The following is a 22,896-nucleotide window of genomic DNA, read 5'->3' as shown; positions in this document are numbered from 1 at the left end:
GGTACAGGTAGAGCTTGCAAGCCCCATTCAATTGCGCAGTGCACGTATCTCAAAACGTCATAGCTTTTCTCATCTCTCGGGGATCCCCGGATAGCAACATTCAGACAACCCCGACCGAAAAAAAACCATGGCTTTCACCACCAAGGCCTCCATCGCCAACTTCGGCGGCCGGCTCCTCAAGCTGAGCCACAAGTCGGCCACCACCGGCACCGACATGGCCGTCTCGGTCTTCCTGCCGGCCCAGGCCCTCGCCGGCAGCCGCGTCCCCGTCCTCATCTACCTCTCCGGCCTGACCTGCTCGCCGGACAACTGCTCCGAGAAGGGCTTCTTCCAGCACGGCGCCGCCCGCCACGGCGTCGCCCTCGTCTGGCCCGACACCTCGCCCCGCGGCCTGAACCTGCCCGGCGAGAAGGACTCGTGGGACTTTGGCGAGGCCGCCTCCTTCTACGTCGACGCCGCCCGCGACCCCTGGTCCGCCAACTACCGCATGGAGTCGTACCTGACCCAGGAGCTGCCCTCGCTGCTCTTCGGCGGCCAGGCCAAGGCCGGCTTCGAGGGCGCCGACAGCCTCGACGGCGGCCGCGTTTCCATTACCGGCCACTCCATGGGCGGCCACGGCGCCCTGACCCTCTACCTCAAGCACCCGGGCATGTACAGGAGCGTGAGCGCCTTCGCGCCCATCGCCAACCCTTCGCAGTGCCCCTGGGGCGAGAAGGCCTTCACCGGCTACCTGGGCGAGGACCGCGAGGAGTGGAAGAAGCACGACGCCACCGAGCTGGTCAAGGGCTGGAAGGGCGGCGACCTCAAGATGCTGATCGACGTGGTGAGTAAATTGCTCTCTCTTGCGCCCCCCCTCCCCCTCCTAAACTGTCTTGCTTCTCTGTACGGGCACGTTAAAACCCCGGCAGAGACACAGCGGACCAGAGGACTGACGAGAACAATGCACCTCACAGGGCACCGGCGACAACTTTTACAAGCAGAAGCAGCTGCTCCCCGAGAACTTCGAGCAGGCCGTCAAGGGCGCCGGCCTCAGCGGCCTGACGCTTCGCTACCAGGATGTGAGTATAGCGGTTCTTTTTTCTCGGCAGGTGTATATTGCCACCCGCCCTGTATGCGATGCTGACCATACTCCAACCTACCCAGGGCTACGACCACTCGTATTTCTTCATGTCGTCCTTCAGCGACGATCACGTCGCCCACGCAGCCAAGTATCTCAACGCTTGACTCGGCCCGGCGCCGCGGGCAAAGCTTTGTTGAGAGAAAGGGGGATGTGTCTATGATAAGCAGAAAAGAAGGCTGCGTTTTATGTATTGTCAAGAATGGTCAGAAATATAGCTGCGCAGGGGCTGGACCGGGGGTATGTGCAATGCAAAATGCATTGGCTGGGCTTCATATATGCCCACAAGTAAAAGAGCTTATCCAGCGTAGCAGAATAAAAGAAAAATATAAAATCAATAAGAGGCATCCTCCCAATTCGCATTTCCGTAGCTTCATAGGATCATAAGGCGTAGAGAGATACTCGATGAAAGCCATGGTGCTAATGATCGCGTGAGGGTATCATGACAGAGCGATGCCGGTGCTTTTCGTGTCTCATGGATGGTGAGCTGCCTGCGTGCCGTTCAGCTAACACGCTTCTCCACGTCGGGACTGAATCCTTCCTTCTCCAGCTTGGCCTTCATCTCGGCCTCGACTTCTTTCCGGATACGCACAAATGCCAGCTTCTCGAAACGACTGAGGCCCTTCCACCAGTGCTGGCCCGCCTCGTGCTCTCCTATCCTTTCGAGCAGATCGGCCGTCTTCACCCTAACGTCTTTGTCCTTGTGGAAGAGGCCCAGGCCGATGTAAAACAGCCCGGCATGCGACTCAGGCGCGACGGAGAGAAGGAGGCAGATATCGTCGTACGAATGGACATACTTGGCAAAGGCCAGGTAGATCTCTCGACTCTGAGCCGAAGTCAGCCTCTGCAGCCGGAGGCGGTCATGCATGTGGTGCAGATCGAGCCCCTTGAGTGGGCGGACTGTATAGAGTTGGGCGAGGTCCTGGTCGTCGGTTGTTAGAGAATGCCCGTGGCCAACGGGAAGGAATGGGGTAAGCTTACCTGGATATAGCTGTAGTAGCTTCTTGTATTCCTCCAGCCCTCGATCCGGGTGACGTTGCCTGCCAGCTCTTTCAGCCTAGCACTGTCGTCGGGCCACACATAGCCGTGCCCGCTGACTGCCATAGACCCGTTGTCAAAGTCGTCGCTCCCGATATACAAAGCACTCGCCCCATAGACGCCTTCTTCAAAGGCAGCAACGATCCTCGTGAACTTGAGGACCCAGTCCCGCCATTTGGCCCGGATCACACGCTCACCAAGCCTCGCGCCTATGCTCTTCAAGATGTCATGGATGAAGGCGTTGTCTCCCGTGAGGTCGTTGTTGACGGAGCTGCTCGACGACTGTGCCGTCACCAAGTTTGCGTAAGCCGGGTTCTGCTGCTTGAAGTAGATGAGGCCCTCGGTGAGAGGGGCATCTTCGATCTTGCTGCTGATCTTCATCTTTCCACTCGGGAGATCGCACAGCAGGTCCCACCACTCGGGATGGTGCTCAAAGGTTGGGTTTGTGACTCCGGCTATGAAGCCAGGCACGTTGAGCAAGTCGTCAATCTTGGTTAGATCCGTATATGGGAAGGCATGTCTCGTGAAGCCGCGGAGCAGCCCCCCAGAGGCCAATGCACAGGCTGCGAGCACGGCTTCAGCCACGTCTCCCGAAGGCATGTTGTAGCCCAGGAATATGACTCGCTTTTGTGTTAGGAGCGCGTTGACGAGGACGATGATGGGGTGGGTGTTGGGCCCATTCGTCGTCAGGTGGGGGTGAAAGGGGAAGGGTTGTGGCGACTTTGCATGCGCATCCGAGAAGTTCTGGATGAGTTTAATAAGAGAGAAATCTCCGACAGTCTCCGGCATGATGGCTACGGGCACCTTGATAGGGATAGGTATGCCCTTGTACATCACTTTGCTCTCAAACTCGTGGGTATCCCGTGGTACTGAATAGGCGGACTGGCTCTCGAAATGCGCCTTGGTGCCTGCTCGGGAAATCTCGAGTTGCTTGGGCGGTTCTCTGCTGGCGTCAAATACCTGGTCCGAGACACCCTCGCCTCTGTCCTCGGCCATCCTCATTTGTACCATCTTCTCGAACTTCTCGACAAAGAGGTCTTTGTTGTCGCTAGCCTGCAACAAATGCCGCTCTAGGAGGCTCAGCTTAGGCATCAGAGACAAGTCCATGTTGTTAACAGCTTCATAGAGCATAGACAATGTCTCCGGGACTGGCGACTTGAAATACTCCTCCAGAGCAAGCAACAGAAGCGGCTGCTGAGGGTTAGCGAATGCGATATAGTACAGAAGGAAGAGAGCAGCGAACCTTGTATATATGGAGGAACGGGTGTCGTGTGCATATTGCCATGGCCTTGACAATGGCACCTCGCTTTACTGTTTTATCATGCTTCGTGTTGACCAGATTGAGCACGTATATCAAAGGGGCGCCCTCCCCACCCTCCACCTCCGTCTCGGTCGAGCTCTGGTCGTCCACATCATCCCAGTCGTCATCATCAAGGTCATCATCGTCTTCATCGTCGTCCTCACCATCGCCCTCCTCCTTATCAACAATACCGGCGGCCCTATCTCGTTTCCTTTTCCTCCTCTTCCGCCTCGCATCCTTGGCTTTCTGTTCCTGCTCCTCCTCCTCCTGGCTTACGTCCTTGTGCAGGAAAAACATGGTCCAGTCCTGGTTCCGGGCATGGGCCTGATCGGGCAACATTAGCTCAGCCAGCATGTGCTCGTCCCCGGTGATGGCCACCGGATATTGATGTTCCATGACTGGGCCGCGGTCGATGTCGAATGATGCGACCAGTATGTATTCGACATGATTCTCCGTGCCACCTCTTGGGTACTGTGATCTAAGCTTGCGACCAGAATGAGCATCCGGATTGTATCTTCGCGGCCCAAGCGCCGACAGGGACGAATGTTGGGACGAGGCCCCCGTCCCCGTGGACGGGGTCTTGGACTTGGAGCTCGGGTTGGAGGTGCGGTCGGTCTCAGACATGCCGGCGACGGGCGGTTGCGGCGAGCGGGATGGTCTTGATTGGAGCGACATTTGCGAATCAGAGCGCGACGACGGGAAAGACGACAGTGACGTTCTCTTGTTTGGCGTTGCGCCACCGATGGTGGTGTACGGGCCGTTCGATTTGGCGTTGCTGGCCTTCCGGTGAACAAGTGGCAGAGCACTTTGATACAAGGAAGCCATTGCTATTGGTGCATTGGTATTAAGCTGCCGGACGGGCCGCCGTGCACCTTGCCCCTGACTGAAATCGCGGTCTTCAGATGATCAGGCGCGTATTGAGGAGAGTCGCTCTCGTGAGGACTCCGTAGTCACACACACCGAGACTGCCTGCTCCCGAGCCAGCGAGGCTGAAGCGTTCACGATTTGGATGTCGCGGATCGATGTCCAGAAGCCATGCGACAGTGGCCTGGGCGAATTGAGCAAGAATGGGGCTTTGTCAGAGTGCAGCCGGGAACGCGCCAAGACACGGAGTAGCTGGCGCTGGCGATCTCACCGGAGCACGATCGTAGGCTGAGATATGGAAAGAGTGTATTCTGGAGACCGACGAGTTGAAGCTGGTGACAAGAGTAGAGGCTTACGAAGTCATAGGTGCGAGACAGAAGGTGGGAGGCTGACACATGGATACATGATCTGCTGAGACGTTTGATGCTTCTCCTGGATCTAATTCCTCTTTGGGCAATACCGTCCTCAAGCTGGCCCGTCTCTCCCCTCTCTCAAACCAGGGGGAAGGCTCGAGTAAAACGAAAAGGAGGGGCGGCTTGCGGAAACCAGCGCCCGTCTGTGCTGTGTGGGACCCCTGTTCCCTGTTGCCAATTTCGTTTTAGCGCTGCCGCTGCTCCCAATCGTGGTCTCAAATTGGCCCTGGTGGCTGCTGGTTTGGGCATATCCCTCGCCTGTTCAAACCACCTGTGGGTACCATTGTGGCCCCTGGAAATCCGAAACACAGTGGCTGTCACCCCGCCAAAAACTGCAAGCCACAGGGAGCAAGCCACAGCCAACAGCAAGGCTGTCCTCGAAGTTGCACGGTTGTCGGGTCAACTTGTTTACTTTTGACAGCCTTGCGCAACAAACGGGCCACCACCGTTCTTCAGCGTGTATCTCGTGTGCAACACGTGTGATGTACACTTACTTGCCTTGGAGAGTTCGGCACGCTTCTTTTGATACATGCGGTGAATATTTATCCCTGAATAAGGCCTGTATTGTTTCTTCCGCAAGTTGAGCTACAGAGGTTCAGACCGAAATTATTTACTTCTAGGTATTCGCACTGGAGCCCGTCTCAGGTCTGGAGATTGCGCTTCTGGGGCGGATCGCCTGCCATTTATCAAAACATGGTGAGCACGCTAGCATTCCCGCTCTCCGGGAAAGCGCATTCTTGAATGACTGCGCTTGCTGACTCTTGATTTCCCAGGCAATGCCTTCGAGTTATAAACCATCGCCTTTGAGCTATGGTTCTCCACAAGCCCGCAGTTCTCCATTCCGCCGTCCAGAATCGCCAGGCTCTCCATCTGCTCTTCGACAGACAACACCATCATCATCACCAACAAAGTCAGCATACATAAGCGGCAGCTCTCGGTTCACCAACCCTACGACACCCACCAGCCCCGGCAGCCGGGTTTCGAGGGGTCAGGCAGCGTTTGAGAACATGCAACAATCTCCCATCAGAGACAGTGTGCGGCCCCAGGCGCCCAAACATTCAGTCTCTAGTCACGGCAATGCGCTTTCTCAGCTGCAACCCTCCCAGGTGCGAACTCTTCGGGAGGGATTCCAGATCCTCGACAGAGACAGCGACGGCACTGTCGGTAGGGAGGATATTGCCGACATGTTGAACCAGCTAGGTGCGCTCCCTCGAATCCCGCGACGGCAGAGAGCACTTTGAACTGACGCATTGCTGCAGGACTGCCATCAGGCCCTTCTGATGTCTCCCAGTTCTTCCCCCCCTCTGCGCCCCAGACCATCCAGCTCGCTACCTTTCTAAATTCCATTGCCACCGCGCTTGCATCGCTATCACCGAGTTCGGAGCTATTATCTGCTTTCTCGGCATTTGACGACGACGACAACGGACAGGTGGATCTGGTCGAGCTTAGAGACGCACTACTCCATACTGCACCCGAGCCCGGTGAGCGGGCCCTCTCAGAGATGGAGGTGGATCGGGTCATGAATGGGTTCACAGGCAGAAGAGCATTCAGCAAGAGCAAGCAGGGTGGCTTGGGAAAGCGGGGAGAGATATTCAAGTATCGCGATTTTGTGCACTCGGTTTCGGGCAGTAATGGTGCATCTGAGGCTGCGTCTTCTGAAGATTCAGAGGAGTCGGGCTGAGCTGCCGTCCGTTAAAGCCTCTCGTCGTCATTGTGTGGGCCCCCTCATGGGTTGGTCATTCAGATCTTCGACGAAGCTCGAAAGTTCTGCTTATGAGCTGGACGTGAGAGGCAACGACATAGGATACTACTTGTATATGATATGGAATAAGGTCATTGTACCTCTCCTTAAAGGCACTGGGCATTTCGAGCGGCTCTTGGTTTCAAGGAGGTTGTCAAGGATTCCCTTTGCTACTTTAAATGATCGAGGAATTTTCTCATTGCTGGGTTGGGCTTATACTTTGGTGTACTGACTTTGCTGGACTATGTGAACCATTAACTTGACTTAACTACATGTAATCGATTGATGGAAGACGGAACCGTAGTGGTACCGACCTCTGTATCTCCAGTGACATCATTTTTGATCCCTCTTGCTTAGAGGCAGGTTGCCGGGAGCGAACAATGCCCTGTGCGGGCATGCTGGTATCCGCTCTGGGTCCAAGACTCAAAGGTTTGAGGTAATGCTTCCTGTTAGGAGTAAGTATGTACAAAACTCCAGAGTCATTTGACCAGCCTCCTTTACTTGTAGTTTTTTTTGTGTGTGTGCATAAACTCCCTAACTTGTACAATAGGTACCTACTTCATCTACCATCTTACTTGGCTGTGAGTGGGTACCATGTCTTCTCCTGTGTATTTGTCGAATCTGTCATCTATCAAAACCCCACAGAAGCTTCGAGAATCTGGTCGGAGAGGTGCAATAGCCTGGCGGAATATTGACAACAGGCACTCCCGAGATGACCGGGCAGCTAAAACGGGTGGCGGGTAGACCCCTGAAGCATCCCTGTCAGTTGTTGGGGCCGCATGTTGGCTTCCCGCTCCGCTACAGACTCGCATTTGCTGTCTGGGTGCACTGGTGCCCCGAAGATCTGGTAACTAACGGCGGTCCATGGATAGGATGGAGGTGGGCATGTCTGTATGTCAGTAGCTCCATGCGAACGAACTGTCCTGATCCCATGCACTGATGCACTGATGCGCCGAGAGATGCGGCCTCCTCTTTGCTGGTGCTGGCCACCTCGTCCGAGGCCATTGGGCAGTAATGCCCACAATGCCTTGTAGAAAGTGAGGAGGTTAGGAGACGCATCAGTCTGCTGTCTCTACTGGTCAGAGCTGCAGGTGCAGATGGTAAACAATGCACATCTCCCCCAGACAATTGGCCGGCCATCACAGTGACTGGGCGGCTGTGGGGGGCAGGTTTTACGTATCGAAGACCTGCATTGCAGCAGGGTGCAGCGTCTTGTCCAGAGGTACAGGATACCCCGCCAATGGGCGCCTGAAGGCGAATGACCCTTTCCACAAAATTTCAGAAGCACCCCCAGCAAGCACATGGAGCATTCAGGAGCCCCCAGCCCAGATATCTCGTTCCAAAAATCGCAAATCACAAGCGACAGGGCTACGTGATGTGCTTGTGCAGCTCATAAATTTGCTAAAATCCCTTTTGTTCAAATCCCAAACCGTCCCTGGTTGCACTTCTCCAACAATTCCTCACCAACATCTCTCAGCATCCAAAGAAGCTCGACGTGTGGGGGGAAGCCTCCATGTCTCGTGTCATCCGACCAGTACCTTGAATTCAACAAAGCAGTGCCCTGTCTGACAGGCAGGACACAGGAACAGAAAAAAAAAAAAAGGCACACAGCAGAACCAGCCGGCTGAGCCTGGGGCCCGACAAGAGGACAGACTGCTTGCTCTCCTGCTCACAAAGTCACATCCTGTCCTCTCACCGACAACCCATTCTGCAGTATTCCACAGACCACAGCTAATACGCTCCCGACTGATCGGATCCTACCACAAGGAAAGAAGAACAGGTATGAATTGCTGGGCGCGGTAATGCGGTGTCGGAGTCGCTGAGGCTAAACTTTAGTTGCGCGCTTCAGAGCTACTTTTTTGGCCACCGTCTTCCCAGGTTCCCTGATCCCGCACACCATCAGCGGGACAGCTAAGCCAGCACAGGTGGTATCGAATCCAGTTAGGGGAGAAGAGCGGGACGGAAAAAAAATTAGGTTCCCAGCAGCGCTGCTTTTGTGGACTCAATGAAGTTTTTCTCCAAAAAGTCGAGCAAAACCAAAGCATTCGCGGACGAAGAGGAGGAAGACTTTTCCCATTCAGAGCCCTCCTCACCAGTCAAGCAACCCGCCCGCCCGGCTTCCAAATCGCCGACAAAGTCGCCCTCCAAACCCTCCACCCACAAGTCGGCGCGAGCAGCCTCACCCTCGCTTCGGGAGACCAAGTCTCGGTCTCCACGTTCCTTCACCAGGCACCCTACCGATCCCGGCTCCGGCTTCTCCTCCTCCTCACGTCGAAAGAAAATCGACCCCGACATCCACCCTCTGAACCTGCCGCCTGAGCAGCGCAAAAGGTTCTCCGCCATGTCCAACCGCAACTCCATGGATATCGACCGGGAGCCTGCCAACGGCAACCCCTCTTCTCCCCCGCCGCAATCGTCTCCGGCGCCCTCCGGACCTTCTCAATCGACATTCACTGTCCCTGTCACCAACGGTGCGGCAAGCCCGGTGACGAGCCCTGTCAACGGCAACGGCGATGGCGATGTTCCTGTGCCCCCTCCTCACAAATCGAACCCGTCCAGCCCCAAGCCAACGCCTGAGGACGAGGCGGAGGAGTTCAAGAATGCTGGAAACAAATTCTTCAAGGAGAAAGATTACCAGCGGGCTATCGCGGAGTACACAAAAGGTACGCTACCCTCGGCCTGATCGACTATGCGATACGTATGTTCATTTTCTAACCTGTTGCAGCTGTGATGCTTCAACCAAACTCGGCGACCTATCTCGGGAACCGTGCCGCGGCATACATGAGCGCTGGCAAGTTCGAGGATGCCCTTGAGGACTGCAAGCGTGCGGTCGACCTCGACCCCCAGAACAACAAGATCCTTCTTCGGTTAGCCCGTATCTACACCAGCCTGGGCCAGCCTGAGGATGCCATTCTCACCTTTGGGCGCATCCAGCCGCCCCCTTCTGCGAAAGATATGGCCCCTGCTCGGGAGATGCAGCAGCACGTCAAGGCCGCCCAGGATGCTTTGCGAGACGGCACCGCCGCCTCCATGGTCCTGCATGCACTGGACATGGCTGAGAGGCAACTTGGTATCGGAGCACTGAAGCCCCGAAAGTGGCAGCTGATGCGTGGTGAGGCCTACCTTAAGATGGGAGGTGTCAACTCACTGGGCGAGGCGCAGAATGTGGCCATGTCTCTGCTTCGGCTAAACAGCCAAGATCCGGAGGCGTTGGTCTTGAGAGGTAGAGCGCTGTATTGCCAGGGAGAGAACGACAAGGCGGTCCAGCATTTCCGCAAGGCTATCAGCTGTGATCCTGACTTGCGAGATGCCGTCAAGTGGCTGCGCATCGTGCAGAAACTCGACCGCATGAAGGAAGATGGCAACAAAGAGTACAAGGCTGGCCAGTGGCAAGCAGCCATTGACAAGTACACGGAGGCTTTGGATGTCGACCCTACCAACCGCGGAACAAACTCGAAGCTGCTTCAAAACAGGGCACTGTGCCGTATCAAGCTGAAGCAGTATGACGAGGCCATTGCAGACTGCGAGAAGGCTATCAGCTTGGATCCACACTACCTCAAGGCTCGGAGAACTAAGGCCAACGCGCTTGGTCAGGCCGAGAGGTGGGAGGACGCTGTCAAGGAGTGGAAGGCTATTGCCGAGCTGGATCCCGAGGACCGCAACATCCAAAAGGAAGTGAAGCGCGCGGAGCTGGAGCTGAAGAAGAGCCAGCGCAAGGATTACTACAAGATCCTCGGCGTTTCCAAGGACGCAGACGAGAAGGATATCAAGAAGGCCTATCGCAAACTGGCCGTGGTTCATCATCCTGACAAGAATCCCGGCGACGAGCAAGCCGAAGCCCGCTTCAAGGACATTGGTGAAGCGTACGAGACTCTAAGCGACCCTCAGTAAGTAGCAACGACACTACTAGCCAAATTGGGAATGAAAAGATGGCTAACACCTCGACCAGGAAACGTGCCGCCTACGACAACGGCGATGACCTGATGGATCCGTCAGACATGTTTGGTGGTGGTGGCATGGGTGGTGGCATCGATCCCGAGGTGCTGTTCAGCATGATGGGAGGCCAAGGCCAAGGCGGCTTTGGAGGAGGCGGCTTTGGAGGTGGAGGCTTCCCCGGAGGCGGTGGCTTTCCCGGTGGCAGCTTCCACTTTGCCAACGGAGGAGGCTCTCGACAGCGTGGTGGATTCCCGCCCGGTTTCCAGTTCTCTTGACAATCCGCAGGGGAGGAGGAAGACTACGAAGACTCTGAAAGCGAGGCCACTTTTACAGGAATCCCGCCTGCCTCGGAGCAACAGCAACGGCGCCGCCGGCCCAGTCGGGCCGGAAGTGAAAGATGGTATGAGAAGGACATGGGCGAAGCAAAGGCCGCGGCCCAAGTGCACAGGGACAAGCGCGAGAAGCAGCTGGAGCTGTTCCGTCGCGTCGGGTTTGGCGCTCTTGCAGCGATCGTCCTTCTTCCCCCGTACCTGTTGGGACTACTGGTTTTAGGATCTGGGTGTGTGTACATTTGCATTGTTCTTGCGCGGTCCATGGGCATGAGGAACTGGTAGGGCGTTTTCTCATCACATACAGACTGGTTGCGGGATAGACAGCACGACATGGGCAGCAGCAGAGCAGCAGCAGCAGCAGCACGACGTGCCATCCAGAGGCGTACATGGGTATATCGTGTCTCCTACCTCGAATTTCTATAGGAGGCTGCGATGTTGTAATTTTCCAAATAAAGAAACAGGGCCGGCAGGTCTTCATTGTGCAGCTTGTTTGTGTGTGTCATGGGAGCGTGTGTGTCTCAAAGACGGACTGTGTATGAGATGACACCACTTAAACCTTACCTAAGTTATTGAGCAACCACATAAAGCACAAAGGTCCTTAGATGGAACACTCAGTTGCCCCCTATGGAAAAGGGTAGGTTCTTGCTGAGAGGGATGTAGGCAGTTCCACAAAGAGTGAGAGAGCACTGGCAGGTGCTGACAGGCACTTGCGGGCCAATTAAAGTTAAAGTACAAGCTGTCATCGCCCCCGCAGCCCACGTCCGGTTGCCGCACTGACCCCTGTCCAAAATTTCGAGGCCACGATTCACGTTAACACCTTTGGATAGTTGATACAAGGTGTCCACTGTGTGTGAGCGGCAAGAATAGCACACACACCTCGCTCGACTCGCCCACCGACGACCAGAGGCTTCCTCTGCCACACAACACCACCGGTGACTGCGACACCAAGATTTTCGGACGTGGCCTCAGCTTTATCGAGTTGTAGTCTTGTATCTGCTCGACCAAAGCGCAGCCCAAAGGTCTTCCTCGCCAGGATTGCTGAGGAGCCTTTTCGCAGCTTGACCAAACCGCCCTCGTCAGCTGTCACCGCGGATTGCCCTCAACCACGGCGGCAAGATGAGCTCCGACTACAACTATGACGAGGAGGGCTACCTCTGGCCCTTCTTCGTCTTCACGCTCACGACCATCATCACCCTCCCTATGACCTACATGCTCGTCAACCGCACGCGCGATCCCGCCTCACTGTTTCCTCGGATCCAGTCTGACTACAGGCCCAAGCACGATGATCTCGTGGCCGCGCAAAAGGCCAAAGACAAGCGCGCTCAGCGCAAGATTGGCCTGACGCTGGCTGTCATTGCAGGATGGGCTGTCATGGGTTACATGCTCTATCTCATCCAAAACACCGAAGTTCCCACGCAGACTCTCTGGAACCCGTATGATATCCTGGGCATCTCAGAGGTATATGCTCCTTCCAGACCTGCTGCATACAGCCAAAGACCTTTTGGCTAACAGAATACAAACAGTCTTCGAACGAACAGTTGATCAAGAGCACCTACAAGAAACTGTCCAGAAAGTTCCACCCCGACAAGATCAGGCCTGACCCGGCCAAGAACGAGACGATGGACGATCTCAATGCCCGATATGTCGAGATCTCCAAGGCATACCAGGCTCTGACTGACGAGGAAGTGCGCAATAACTACATCCAGTATGGCCACCCCGACGGAAAGCAAAGCTTCTCCATTGGCATCGCTCTTCCCAAGGCCATGGTCTCCGATGGAAACGGTAGATATGTCATCCTAGTCTACTTCATCCTCTTCGGTATCCTGCTTCCCTACCTAGTTGGTTCATGGTGGTACGGAACACAACGCCAATCCAAGGAAGGTGTTCTTATGGAGAGTGCCAACAGGCTGTTCCGCGAGTATGAGGAAAACATGGACGAGGGCGGCGTCATCACGGCTCTCAGTACTGGCAAGGAGTACGAGGAGATCTTTAGAGGCGACAAAGTCGACTCGGGTCTTGCCAAGATTGAGTCGAGGATTACTGCTGCTGGCACTGGGTCACCCTTTGCTTGCGGCATGTCGGTCAAGGAAAAGGAGAAGCTCAATAACCTCGACAACGGCGTTCGAAGAAAGGTCCTTTCCCTTCTTTGGGCATACCTCGGTCGAGTCGAGCTGGATGACGAGGCGCTAGAGCGAGCAAAGTTTCAGGTCGCACCTATTGCACAGGCACTGACCAAGGCCTCCACGGCTATCGCCCTTGCGTACAGCAACACCACTCCTATCCTCGCATCTTACTACGCAAGCCAGCGCATCATTCAAGCAATTCCACCCAAGGCATCCCCCCTCCTCCAGCTTCCTCACTTCACCCCTGAGGTTGCCAAGGCACTCGACGGTGACTCCAAGATCCCCATGTCTGTACAAAAGTTCATGGACCAGCCGGATTCAAAGAGGAGAGCCCTGACCACGGAGAAGGGACTCCTGAATGACAAGCAGTACAAGACCGCTCTAGATGTTGCCAAGCAGTTGCCTTACCTCCGTGTTGCCAAAGCTTTCTTCAAAGTCACTGGCGAGAAGTTTATCATCCCCTCATCTCTCGTAACCCTTGTCGTCAAGGGCCGATTCATCCCTCCTGGAAGCGAGAAGGTCCCCCAGATCAACGAGCTGGATCTTGAGGACATCGATCCAGCAGAGGACGACCTAGACGCGCTCCTCGGCAGGACACCCAAGAAGCCTGTTGGCAAGACAGTCGACGGCAAGCCCATCATGCCGCCTGCCAAAGAAGACAAGCCTATCCTCCCTCCCCTAGCCTACGCCCCTTACTTTGGTCGCGACCATTCGCCCAGGTGGCATGTTTTCCTCACAGACTCAAAGCAAGGCAAGATGGCTGTGCCTCCCTTCACCTTTACACAGTTCGACAAGCCCATTCTCGAGGCTGATGGCAAGACACCGACCTTCGCCATGCAGACCCTCAAGGCCCAGTTCCAAGCACCCCCTCAGGCCGGCCACTACACGTTTGTGATGCACGTTGTGTGCGACAGCTATGTTGGGTTTGACACCAAGATGGAGGTGACGCTGGTAGTGGAGGAGGCCAGTAGGGCAGCAGAGATGGCTGCTGAGGACGAGATCAGTGAGCCTGACGAGGGTAAGCAAGCTTTCATTCCAGGATCGCCAAATTCTACATATGCTAACTTGCAACTTTAGATTCCATTGCTGGCATCATGAACGCCGCAAAGGGCGGAGCGCCACCGCCCAAGAAGAAGAAGGCAGTGGAGGAGGATGACTCAGATGAGGAGAGCGGAACGGAGGAGGAGGAAGACGACACGAGCGCGACAAATACAGACACGGAGCCGGAGAACTAGATGGGGCGTCTGTTTCTGCCTTTTCATCCATGTACACTAAAAAAGCTACCAGCTACCATTGTCAACGGAGCATTCTTCAGGGGGGGAAACGAAGATGAGCCTGAGGGCAAGGCTATCGTTTGAGGATTTCAGCCCTAGCTTCCAATAGAGAAAGCACTTGATTTGCATTGTACAATAGGGACAGATCTGGAGCTCTGTCTGGCCCCGTCTGCTGATTATTGCTATCTGAAGTGAGGCCTATCCGACTGTCTATAGCTGCGTCTGCGTGTCAGCAAGAGGCGAGCCATGTCTTTGTGGTCAATGCCTGTCTTGGATGGGTAGACCGGGATTTCGCCCGAGATCACACTCGCAATATTGATATGAGTAGCAGATTATTGACGATGTTGGGACGGCTGGCTGTACACATCAACAATTCGGGCTGTCAATGAACTGGTTCTAGGTAACTATCATAACCGTAACGCCTACGCTAAATATGATCCGCCTTCCCGACCCCTCCTTTATTTACTGGACATGCCCGAGCAGGGGTAACTTTCCGCCAGCAACATGGAAGCAGGGGGCCGTTGCTGCTGCTCTGATGGCTATATGCGAAGACATGAGCCCGCCTGAACGGTACGGCATTACTATTGCAGCAGCTCCTCGCAGGTCCAGTCCTCATAACTAAAAGCAGGCCAAGGTCAGCAATCGGGTGTGCTGCTCCCGCAGAGAGGGCAAGCGTGATATTTCCCGCCATCCATCCAGAGAGAGCAAAACTCACTATCCATCGGGCATGTAGCGCCGGACGATCAGGGGGATCTTCTTCTCTCGGAGCTCCTTGATCGCGATCTGGAGAGGATCCGTCTCGCCCTCGAGGTCGACGAGCACGGGGGCGTTCATGCTGATCTGCAGGGCGCGCGTGCCGAGGATGCGCGCCTTTTCGTACTTGGTCATGTAGGGCGTCGTCGTGCGCTCCTCGGTGGGGATCTTCTTGTCCTTGTGCGACTTGTCGCCGCCGGCGCCGCCCTTGCCCGCGCCGGCCGCCGCGTTGGGGTCGCCCGAGACGATCACGTCGGGCTCCTCGTCGTCGTCGTCGCCGCCCGCGCCGCCGTTGCGGGCGTCGACCTCCTCCTCGGCCTCGGGGACCTCGGGGTCGTAGTAGTCTTGGGCGTCGTCCTCGTCGTACATGGGCTCGTCACTTTATTCCCTAGGTTAGCGACTTGTTCATATCGTCGGGACGAGATGGCCAATCCCTCCCCCTCCTGAATGCAAGCATGCATGTAGAAGGCCAAGGCATAGCAAGCTACTTACGCGCCACCAGCGTTGTCCTCATCGCCAAAGTCAGACATGTTTGCTGCTTTTTTCGAGGTGGTTTCACCTGAGGAGAGAAGAAGATGCCGAGTATGTGGTGTCGTGAGGGACAAAGGTAGCAAACCTGCGAGCGAGGTCGACGGTGGTGGCCGGAGGGAGGAAAGAAAGGTGGCCGCTTTGGTGTCGTCTCTTTTTTTGGGCTTTGTTGGAGGGGGAGTGGAGGGCTGAGAAAAAGGCCTGAAAATTTGGATTGGATGCAAGGCTGCGAGCAGTGAGTTAACCCCTGTCGGCCAACAGAAAGTCGCTGGTGCGATAAGATAAGCACGCTCCACCAAAAAGTTCGTTGTACCTTTTGTCGCCCACCATCTCCAGCCATTCACACTGAATCAAGATCTGCCAAAATTTACAAAAGTGTAAAACTAATCGTGCAGCAATGGGCGCAAAAACTCGGTCTGCACAGCAATCATGAAGCGACTCGCGGCCGAGCATGCCGCCCAAAGCCCGGCCAAGAAGCAATTTGTCCAAGCGCCTCAATTCTCGGGTAGGTCACTCTTCCGGAGTCTCTGGCTGTTAATTGATTACCTGCGGAGTAAAGTGACGGTTTGGCTAACATGTCCCCAACAGCCAACAACCCCCAGACCGGCAGCTTTGCCATGACATTAGATGATGCCTCTGATGTCGAGTCGCATTACCCAACCCAGACCGAGCCATCCAATACATCATCCACACCCCTCACCGCCCATTCCACCACATCCCGGAGATTCCCTTCCGACCTGAAGACGATCAAGTGTAGCTGGCCAAACTGTACCAAGACCTTCAACCGCCCAGCACGGCTCAATGCACACTTGCGATCACATACGAACGACCGTCCTTTCAGATGCGCCTATCCAGAGTGCGACAAGTCATTCCTAGAGGAGAAGCATCTGAAGCAGCATATCAAAGGCTCCCATACAGGCGAGCGAGATCATGTCTGCCAATACCCTGGCTGCGACAAGGCATTCCTGACAGCAACGAGGTTACGTCGGCATGCTGCTGTTCACGAGGGGGCGGAGCGCTTCCGCTGTAGAGGCTACGACGGCTGCGATAAGACATTCCGAAAGCACCAGACATTGCAGAGGCATATCCGTACGGATCACCTGGGCCAGCGCGCTTTTGTGTGCGCAAATGCCGGATGCGAGGCAGGATTCGACTCGGCTGGCGCGCTGAAACGCCATATTGACCGTGAGCATGGAGAGCCGAAGTACTGGTGTGACGAGTGTGGACAGGACAGCGACGATCCTGAGGGCCAGGGAGAGAGAGTCGGCTTCACCACCCTCACCCTTCTCGAGGCTCACATGCGCCGAGAGCATATCAACTGTCTCTTCTGTGATGTACGTTGCCGTGGACAGGCCGATCTCGAGCGCCACGTGGAGACATACCATTCCGGCAGCACTGTCGAGGACCGCAAGGTTGTCCCCTGCACCTGGGATGGTTGCGACAAGAAGTTCACCAAGAAGTCGAACCTCAATGCTCATATCCGGAGTGCCCATGAAGGGGTGAGATTTATCTGCGGAGAGGTCGACCTGACGAACATTGATGATCTGTCCGGCTGGGACGGCTCAGATGCTTGTGGCAACGGATTTATCAGCAAGATGAAGTTAGAGGAGCACGTACGATTCGTGCATCTCAAGATGGAGAGGCCAAAGGCCGCGAAGACAGTGGCCAATGACGATGACCCGGCTGACCTGGTCAACTTTTTGGCTGGAGTCGATAGCAAGCGAACCATTCGCTGTACATACCTCGGCTGCGACGCGCTGTTCAGCCGACATCATGACCTTCAAATCCATCTGGGCAAGCATCAAGAGGGTGCCATCTCAGCTGCAGGTGGCGCGGATCTCCTTGTGAGCCCTCCTCCCCTGATGGCGTACGAGACAGGAATGGAAGTCGACGGCGCGACCCCAGACTTTGACGGAAACTTCTGGATTGGAGACGGCGCCGAAGATTTCGGTTCGGCTTATGCGGGCTTTGGCCAGGACGAGTGGTTGCAGGATGAAGCGGAGATGCGAAGACTGGTAGACGACGGCCCCGGACAAGACATGGCTGGCTTTATCGACCCAGATCTGTTTGGCGTGTGATGTTCTGGGGATGTTATGTGGTTATGACCAAGAGAGCAAAGAAGCAGAGATACCCATCCTTGAGTTACATGGAGAATTTTGTTGCGGGTCATAGTGACGCCCATTGTGTTTGGGCGCGGTGGTGTCAACTTTGAGAGCTACTTAGATATAAAATGGGCAAATGGCAAGATACCAGATTGAGGTCTGGTACGAGAATGAAGCCTCTTGTTACTAGTTTCACAATGCTACAAGACCAAGAGCGAACCTGTGAATGCTTTCCTCGCTGACTTATGGACCTATCTAATCATCAATCAACGAAGCCAAAACCCTCGACTCCTGCGTGAAAATGCAAAATCGACTTTGAGCCACTCCCCGGCCACCGCTATAACTGCCTTATAATGCCAGGAACCGGCTGACAAAAAGACCAATGCCAATACCAGGCACTTAGATAAACCAAAACGCAAACCGCAAACGATCAGCTAGTCCTCTACCTCCTCCCTCTCACTAGTCAGTGACGAGGGCATTGCTCAAGCCCAGCAGGGTCATGCCCAGGAAGGCGAAGCCGATGCTCAGGTTCCGGTTGTGGTTGAGGCTCAGGCTCTCGACGAACAGCTGCAGCGCGACGCTCGTCATGATGCCCGCCGTGGCGGCGAAGAGGCACGCGTAGGCGACGCTGTTGATGACGAGGTTGCCCCTGCGGGCGAGGCGGAACCACAGGGCGGCCATGCCCGCGCCGGCGGGCTGGCTGAGCCCGCCGAGCAGGGAGGACCAGGCCATGGCCCTCCAGCGGCTGTCGAGGGCCATGTAGAGCGGCAGGGCCATGGAGAAGCCCTCGGCGATGTTGTGGACGAAGAGCGCCATGAAGACGTTGAACCCCAGGGACGGGTTGGCGTGGTTGGTGGCGAAGGTGATGAAGCCCTCGGGGAACTTGTGCAGGGCGATGGCGATGACGGTCTGCAGGCCGATGGACATGAAGGCGTTGGTCGGCACGTGGTGGTGGTGCTGGGCCTCGAGGTCCTCCGTTTTCGTCGAGGCGGCATCGTCGTCGAGCTCGTCGTCGCTATCCCCCGCGTGATCGTGGGCATGATCGTGGCCGTGGCAGCAATGGTAGTCTCCGTGCGAGGCGTGGGAGCTGCTCCGCGATAGATCCCGCGATCGGACTCGACTCGTCCGTCGCTTCGGACTAGTCAGCGGTGCCACTGAATCACGTTCTACGTCTTCGGGCAAGCTAGGGTAGACGAGATGTTGATGTGGAATGGAGTTCGTGGTCGTTCTGATGGCCGAGTTGCGAGAACTGAGATGCTTGAAGCATTCCTGCCCGCAGGGGTCGGTGTAGCCAAAGCACGGCCCAAACTCGTCACAGTTGGACTTTGTATCCTTGACAAAGGACAGCACTCTGTCTCGCACCTGCATCATAGACGGGCGGCGGGGTTCTGGCTGTGTCCGCCTCCGGCTCTTCAACAGGCTATGCGAATGTTGGTTCGCGGCGTCATGCACACTGTGACTGTGTTCTTGTGCAAGACCTCCTTCACTCCGCGTATGAGGGCCCCTTAGCAGTCCCTGACTCGACTCCAGCAGCGGCGTAGACTCTGAAGCTACGTCTTCGAGGCCGTCACCGTCGGCTAGTGTGGAGTGGGATGTTTTGTGCAGGGACCTCCTGGAACGTCTGGGCGCGCCGTTGAGTTCTGAATGGGCATCCTTAGAGCCGCCATGTCCCTCGTGGCTATGGTCACAGTCGACCACGTGAGAAGGCATGAAGCGGTGCAGCACCCTCGAGATGATCTGGATGCCGATGAAACCAGCCACAAAGCACCCCATCATGATGAACCCCGCTGTCTGCTCGTCGACACCGCCTTTGAGGAGGTAGCGTTTTGAGGACGGCAGCATACTATACAATGCCGAGAAGCACTGTTTGAACACATGGAACGGTAAGCGGCTGTTAAAACCTCGTCATCTTGGTGAGTCAGGAGGAACGTACCATGACGCCAAAACTGAGGCTGAGAGAGCATGCGAGAAAGCCATTGCTGTCTTGGATGCGGAAGTTCCGCTGACCTGGTATCCTTCGTATGAGGACGTCGACACATATTATGCTAGCACCAAGCACACAAGCTGTAGCCAGGTCAGTAAAATGAGCCAGGGCGAGTTAGGCTTGAGGCAAGACGAAGGGAGTTACCACGTACCGACTCCGCTCACCAGACACATGATCCACCCGCGGGTGTCATTGTCCACTCCTTCCAGCGCCAACATGGTCGGAGCTATCGCAGCCCGGCGATCCCAAGCTATATGGCCCTGAAAGTGCTCAAAAGAAGCTGTTTCTTGACCGCCGAGACGAGCCTGGTGTAAGCGATACCGATGGGGCTTCTTCTTCTCGAGACAAGATCTCAGCGCAACTCGGCACTAGAGATACCGGACAAAGTGTACCTTCTGGTTTATAGATGATGAAAAGACGGGTCAAATCGAATGAGGAATGGGCAACGAGCAGACGGAATCTCGGGGTGAGATGTCACAGCGAGTGCTGGCTCGAGGACCTTGATGGCCAGAATGTGGCTTGTGACTTCTGTACCCTTGCAGGCGGTCTGCAGTCGACCAGCGCCCTTTTTGTAAGCGGCGCAAGCCCTGCAGCAGTCGAGAACGAGCGATGCAGCACTCTGTCTGGCGTTGGCGCGGCCGGAGCACACCTCGATACGGGAAGCCAGAATATATGATGAGGCCTGAATCACCACATATATGAGGCGACGTTGTGAGAAAAGGCCTTTTAGCCACATGCGATTCATGGGCCTGGACGATTTAGAGCGCGACCCTGCGCTATGCGCTAGCTCTCCAAAGGCAACGTCATATTGATTACCTTAGCCTGTAACTAGGCCTGTGGGCCAGGGCGTGTTGGTAAATGGAGCTCTGTCATTTGCCACTGAAGGATGCTACAGTAAGCCGCAGTGGTCCAGCCAATCTCCACCTCGCTTCAACCTCGAGGGTTTCGCCGACCCAGCGCTTCGGGCTTGAACTATCTAGTAATGTAGACATATCGAGAGGAGGGCCTTGCTACTTGCAAGAGACTGGTGAGGGAGGTCTGCAGGAGCTGCTCTAGCCTCGCTAGGAATCTGGAGATGGAGTAGAAGTCCCTTGTGGTGTATCCTTTCCACCGGGCAGTGAGCAATGCCCAGGTATCTGAAGGAGATGATGGTTGGTGGGAACGCATTGCGAGCCATGCATCATGGCAACTGAGAGAAGAGCGCTTTGCATTTTCTCTTCAGCATCAGACGGTCGGCCATAGATAAAGCAGCCAGGTTGGCGCTTAGCAAGAACAGCCGAAAAATTGGATCGCAAGGCGCGAAGTTAAGCAAAAACAGAGGCCTCTTTCTTCATCTTGCATTTCCACTTCCTCTCAAAGTCAGACCTCCCCTCATGATATTATACCTATCGATGATGTAGCTTCTAGCCACTAGAACAAGCTTCTAAAAACTGAAAGTGCGGTGGTTAAGAGAAGCATACAAGCTGATCTCTGCTAGCCATGGTTGATATATATTATATCTGCCTGTACCCAACGGCGTCATCCGCAAGAGGGACTTGAAATCTGTTCCTCCGCGTAATGGTGTGTACAGGTATCTTTGAGTATCTTCAACCCAAGCTACGATCCATGGGTGACATCGGCGACATCAGCCCAAGACGGACCCGACAGGCAGGTCGCCCAGGTACCATCAGATCGATCGATCGTGGACGCCTGCAAGGAGCAGCCCAGCTGACGCGCGCGGGCTGAACATGTGGTTTGTCGCAGCCTTGGGAAGCTGATCTCGCCCCCACAACACCTGCACAGGTCACGGAGCTGGAGCTCAGCTCTAAGAAACCCCCACGTGCTAAAGAGCCCTGAAATTCAGCACAGGAGACGCGCTAGCATCTTCCCCACACCCAAAACTCCCGTCCCTATCGGTCGGTAAACCCTGCGTCGAGCCGTTAGATAACGAAAAATATTTGGGACAAACCGCCAGCCAACGCGCCCTTGTCTTTCCTTGGTCGAGACACCACGGACCCGGCCTGTCACGTCTCTCCCACACTACGAGCAGACATCACCACGAGGCCCGTCGTGCGTGGGCAGTAGAGGCTCCCCATAGCAGGCAGCAGGTCTATATCGCCTGACTTTTGCACAGCTTAAGTCTTATATAACTGCAAGCTTCGCCCACAGCCTCACCCTCTCGCTCTGGGGAAAAAGGGATTCCCTTTCCTGCCCAGCATGTCCAAAGCTACCATCGCAGTCATCGCAGCCGTGAGCGCTGGAACCGGCGCCGCGGCCACCATGGCAATGTATGCAATGCGATCTGACAGCAAGAAGCAGCTACCAGACCAGACAAAGACCGTCACCGCGACCTCGACCGTCTCCTCCACGGGGCCCCCGGGACCCGTCCCGGCCTCCCAGATCTTCGCTCCCACGACGGCATCCTCCTCCTCCTCGGCAGCCGCCCTCAAGCCCGCCCCCGTCAACCCGGCCGGCCTCTTCGAGTACGGCTTCCCGGGCCCCGTCGCCGACGTCGCCACCCGCCAGGCCCTGGTCTCCTCGTACGACCGCCGCCTGCGCAACCCGCACTGGGTCGTCGAGCACATCACCCCGGCCTCGCTGGCCGCCCGCGACGCGGACCGCAAGCACTCGGTCTTCCTCGAGGACGGCGCCGTGCCCGACAAGTTCCGCGCCCGGCTCAAGGACTACTTCCGCTCCGGCTACGACCGCGGCCACCAGGTGCCCGCCGCCGACGCCAAGTGGTCCCAGGCCGCCATGGACGAGACCTTCTTCCTCAGCAACATGTGCCCCCAGGTCGGCGAGGGCTTCAACCGCGACTACTGGGCCCACTTTGAGGACTTCTGCCGCCGCCTCACGCGCACCTACCCGAGCGTCCGCGTCGTCACGGGCCCGCTCTACCTGCCCAAGCGCGACCCGGCCGACGGCAAGTGGTACGTGAGGTACGAGATGATCGGCGAGCCGCCCAGCGTCGCCGTCCCCACCCACTTCTACAAGGTCATCTTCGCCGAGGACGGCCTCGTCGGCGGCAAGGTCGCCCTGGGCGCCTTCGTCATGCCCAACGCCCCGATCCCCAACGAGAAGCCCCTGGCCGACTTCGAGGTCCCCGTCGAGGCCGTCGAGCGCGCCAGCGGCCTCGAGTTCGCCGCCAAGCTGCCCGTCCAGCGCCGCAAGAGGCTCTGCGCCGACACCTCGTGCGCCATCGTCGTGCGCGACTACGCCGACAGGCAAAAGGCCTTTGCCAAGGGCGGCGCCGGCCAGGCCCAGCTGCCCGCGCCCAAGAGGTAGCACATAACAAAAGGGGGGTCCGAGGGTGGTCTGAGATTTTTTTTTTTGGAAGAGCACGCCGTAAACGAGAGCGCCCAGGTGTGATAACTCGGAGGGCTTTCCGTATCCCACCACCACTGGCATACCT

At 56.2% G+C, this 22,896-nt stretch overlaps 9 protein-coding genes across 9 annotated transcripts; 6 read left to right on the top strand and 3 right to left on the bottom strand.

The window, feature by feature from the left end:
• Positions 1–127: 127 nt before the first annotated feature.
• Positions 128–1,224, top strand: E0L32_007196 (uncharacterized protein; the record flags this gene model as incomplete). Its single annotated transcript, XM_031141914.1, has 3 exons — positions 128–823; positions 954–1,058; positions 1,144–1,224. 3 exons carry the CDS (start codon positions 128–130, stop codon positions 1,222–1,224), a joined length of 882 nt encoding a protein of 293 aa, XP_030993792.1.
• Positions 1,225–1,619: 395 nt separating this feature from the next.
• Positions 1,620–4,280, bottom strand: E0L32_007195 (uncharacterized protein; the record flags this gene model as incomplete). Its single annotated transcript, XM_031141912.1, has 3 exons — positions 1,620–2,039; positions 2,099–3,346; positions 3,399–4,280. The coding sequence occupies 3 exons, from the start codon at positions 4,278–4,280 to the stop codon at positions 1,620–1,622; spliced, it is 2,550 nt and encodes an 849-aa protein (XP_030993791.1).
• Positions 4,281–5,425: 1,145 nt separating this feature from the next.
• E0L32_007194 (uncharacterized protein) lies at positions 5,426–6,413 on the top strand (the record flags this gene model as incomplete). The annotated part of the gene is made up of 3 exons (XM_031141911.1): positions 5,426–5,428; positions 5,506–5,932; positions 5,992–6,413. 3 exons carry the CDS (start codon positions 5,426–5,428, stop codon positions 6,411–6,413), a joined length of 852 nt encoding a protein of 283 aa, XP_030993790.1.
• A 2,065-nt stretch (positions 6,414–8,478) lies between these two features.
• Positions 8,479–11,023, top strand: E0L32_007193 (uncharacterized protein; the record flags this gene model as incomplete). The annotated part of the gene is made up of 4 exons (XM_031141910.1): positions 8,479–9,136; positions 9,199–10,360; positions 10,423–10,652; positions 10,695–11,023. The coding sequence occupies 4 exons, from the start codon at positions 8,479–8,481 to the stop codon at positions 11,021–11,023; spliced, it is 2,379 nt and encodes a 792-aa protein (XP_030993789.1).
• Positions 11,024–11,857: 834 nt separating this feature from the next.
• Positions 11,858–14,099, top strand: E0L32_007192 (uncharacterized protein; the record flags this gene model as incomplete). Its single annotated transcript, XM_031141909.1, has 3 exons — positions 11,858–12,199; positions 12,265–13,882; positions 13,942–14,099. The coding sequence occupies 3 exons, from the start codon at positions 11,858–11,860 to the stop codon at positions 14,097–14,099; spliced, it is 2,118 nt and encodes a 705-aa protein (XP_030993788.1).
• Positions 14,100–14,852: 753 nt separating this feature from the next.
• E0L32_007191 (uncharacterized protein) lies at positions 14,853–15,421 on the bottom strand (the record flags this gene model as incomplete). The annotated part of the gene is made up of 2 exons (XM_031141908.1): positions 14,853–15,270; positions 15,384–15,421. 2 exons carry the CDS (start codon positions 15,419–15,421, stop codon positions 14,853–14,855), a joined length of 456 nt encoding a protein of 151 aa, XP_030993787.1.
• Positions 15,422–15,848: 427 nt separating this feature from the next.
• Positions 15,849–17,497, top strand: E0L32_007190 (uncharacterized protein; the record flags this gene model as incomplete). The annotated part of the gene is made up of 2 exons (XM_031141907.1): positions 15,849–15,924; positions 16,008–17,497. The coding sequence occupies 2 exons, from the start codon at positions 15,849–15,851 to the stop codon at positions 17,495–17,497; spliced, it is 1,566 nt and encodes a 521-aa protein (XP_030993786.1).
• Positions 17,498–17,980: 483 nt separating this feature from the next.
• E0L32_007189 (uncharacterized protein) lies at positions 17,981–19,363 on the bottom strand (the record flags this gene model as incomplete). Its single annotated transcript, XM_031141906.1, has 1 exon — positions 17,981–19,363. One exon carries the CDS (start codon positions 19,361–19,363, stop codon positions 17,981–17,983), a length of 1,383 nt encoding a protein of 460 aa, XP_030993785.1.
• Positions 19,364–21,701: 2,338 nt separating this feature from the next.
• On the top strand, positions 21,702–22,769 carry E0L32_007188 (uncharacterized protein; the record flags this gene model as incomplete). The annotated part of the gene is made up of 1 exon (XM_031141905.1): positions 21,702–22,769. The coding sequence occupies one exon, from the start codon at positions 21,702–21,704 to the stop codon at positions 22,767–22,769; it is 1,068 nt and encodes a 355-aa protein (XP_030993784.1).
• Positions 22,770–22,896: the final 127 nt, after the last annotated feature.

This window comes from Thyridium curvatum (assembly GCF_004353045.1).
Source record: "Thyridium curvatum strain D216 chromosome Unknown NODE_43_length_354360_cov_84.162100, whole genome shotgun sequence".
NCBI classification, from domain to species: Eukaryota; Fungi; Ascomycota; class Sordariomycetes; order Thyridiales; family Thyridiaceae; genus Thyridium; species Thyridium curvatum.
This window is presented reverse-complemented; position numbering and strand designations above follow the sequence as displayed.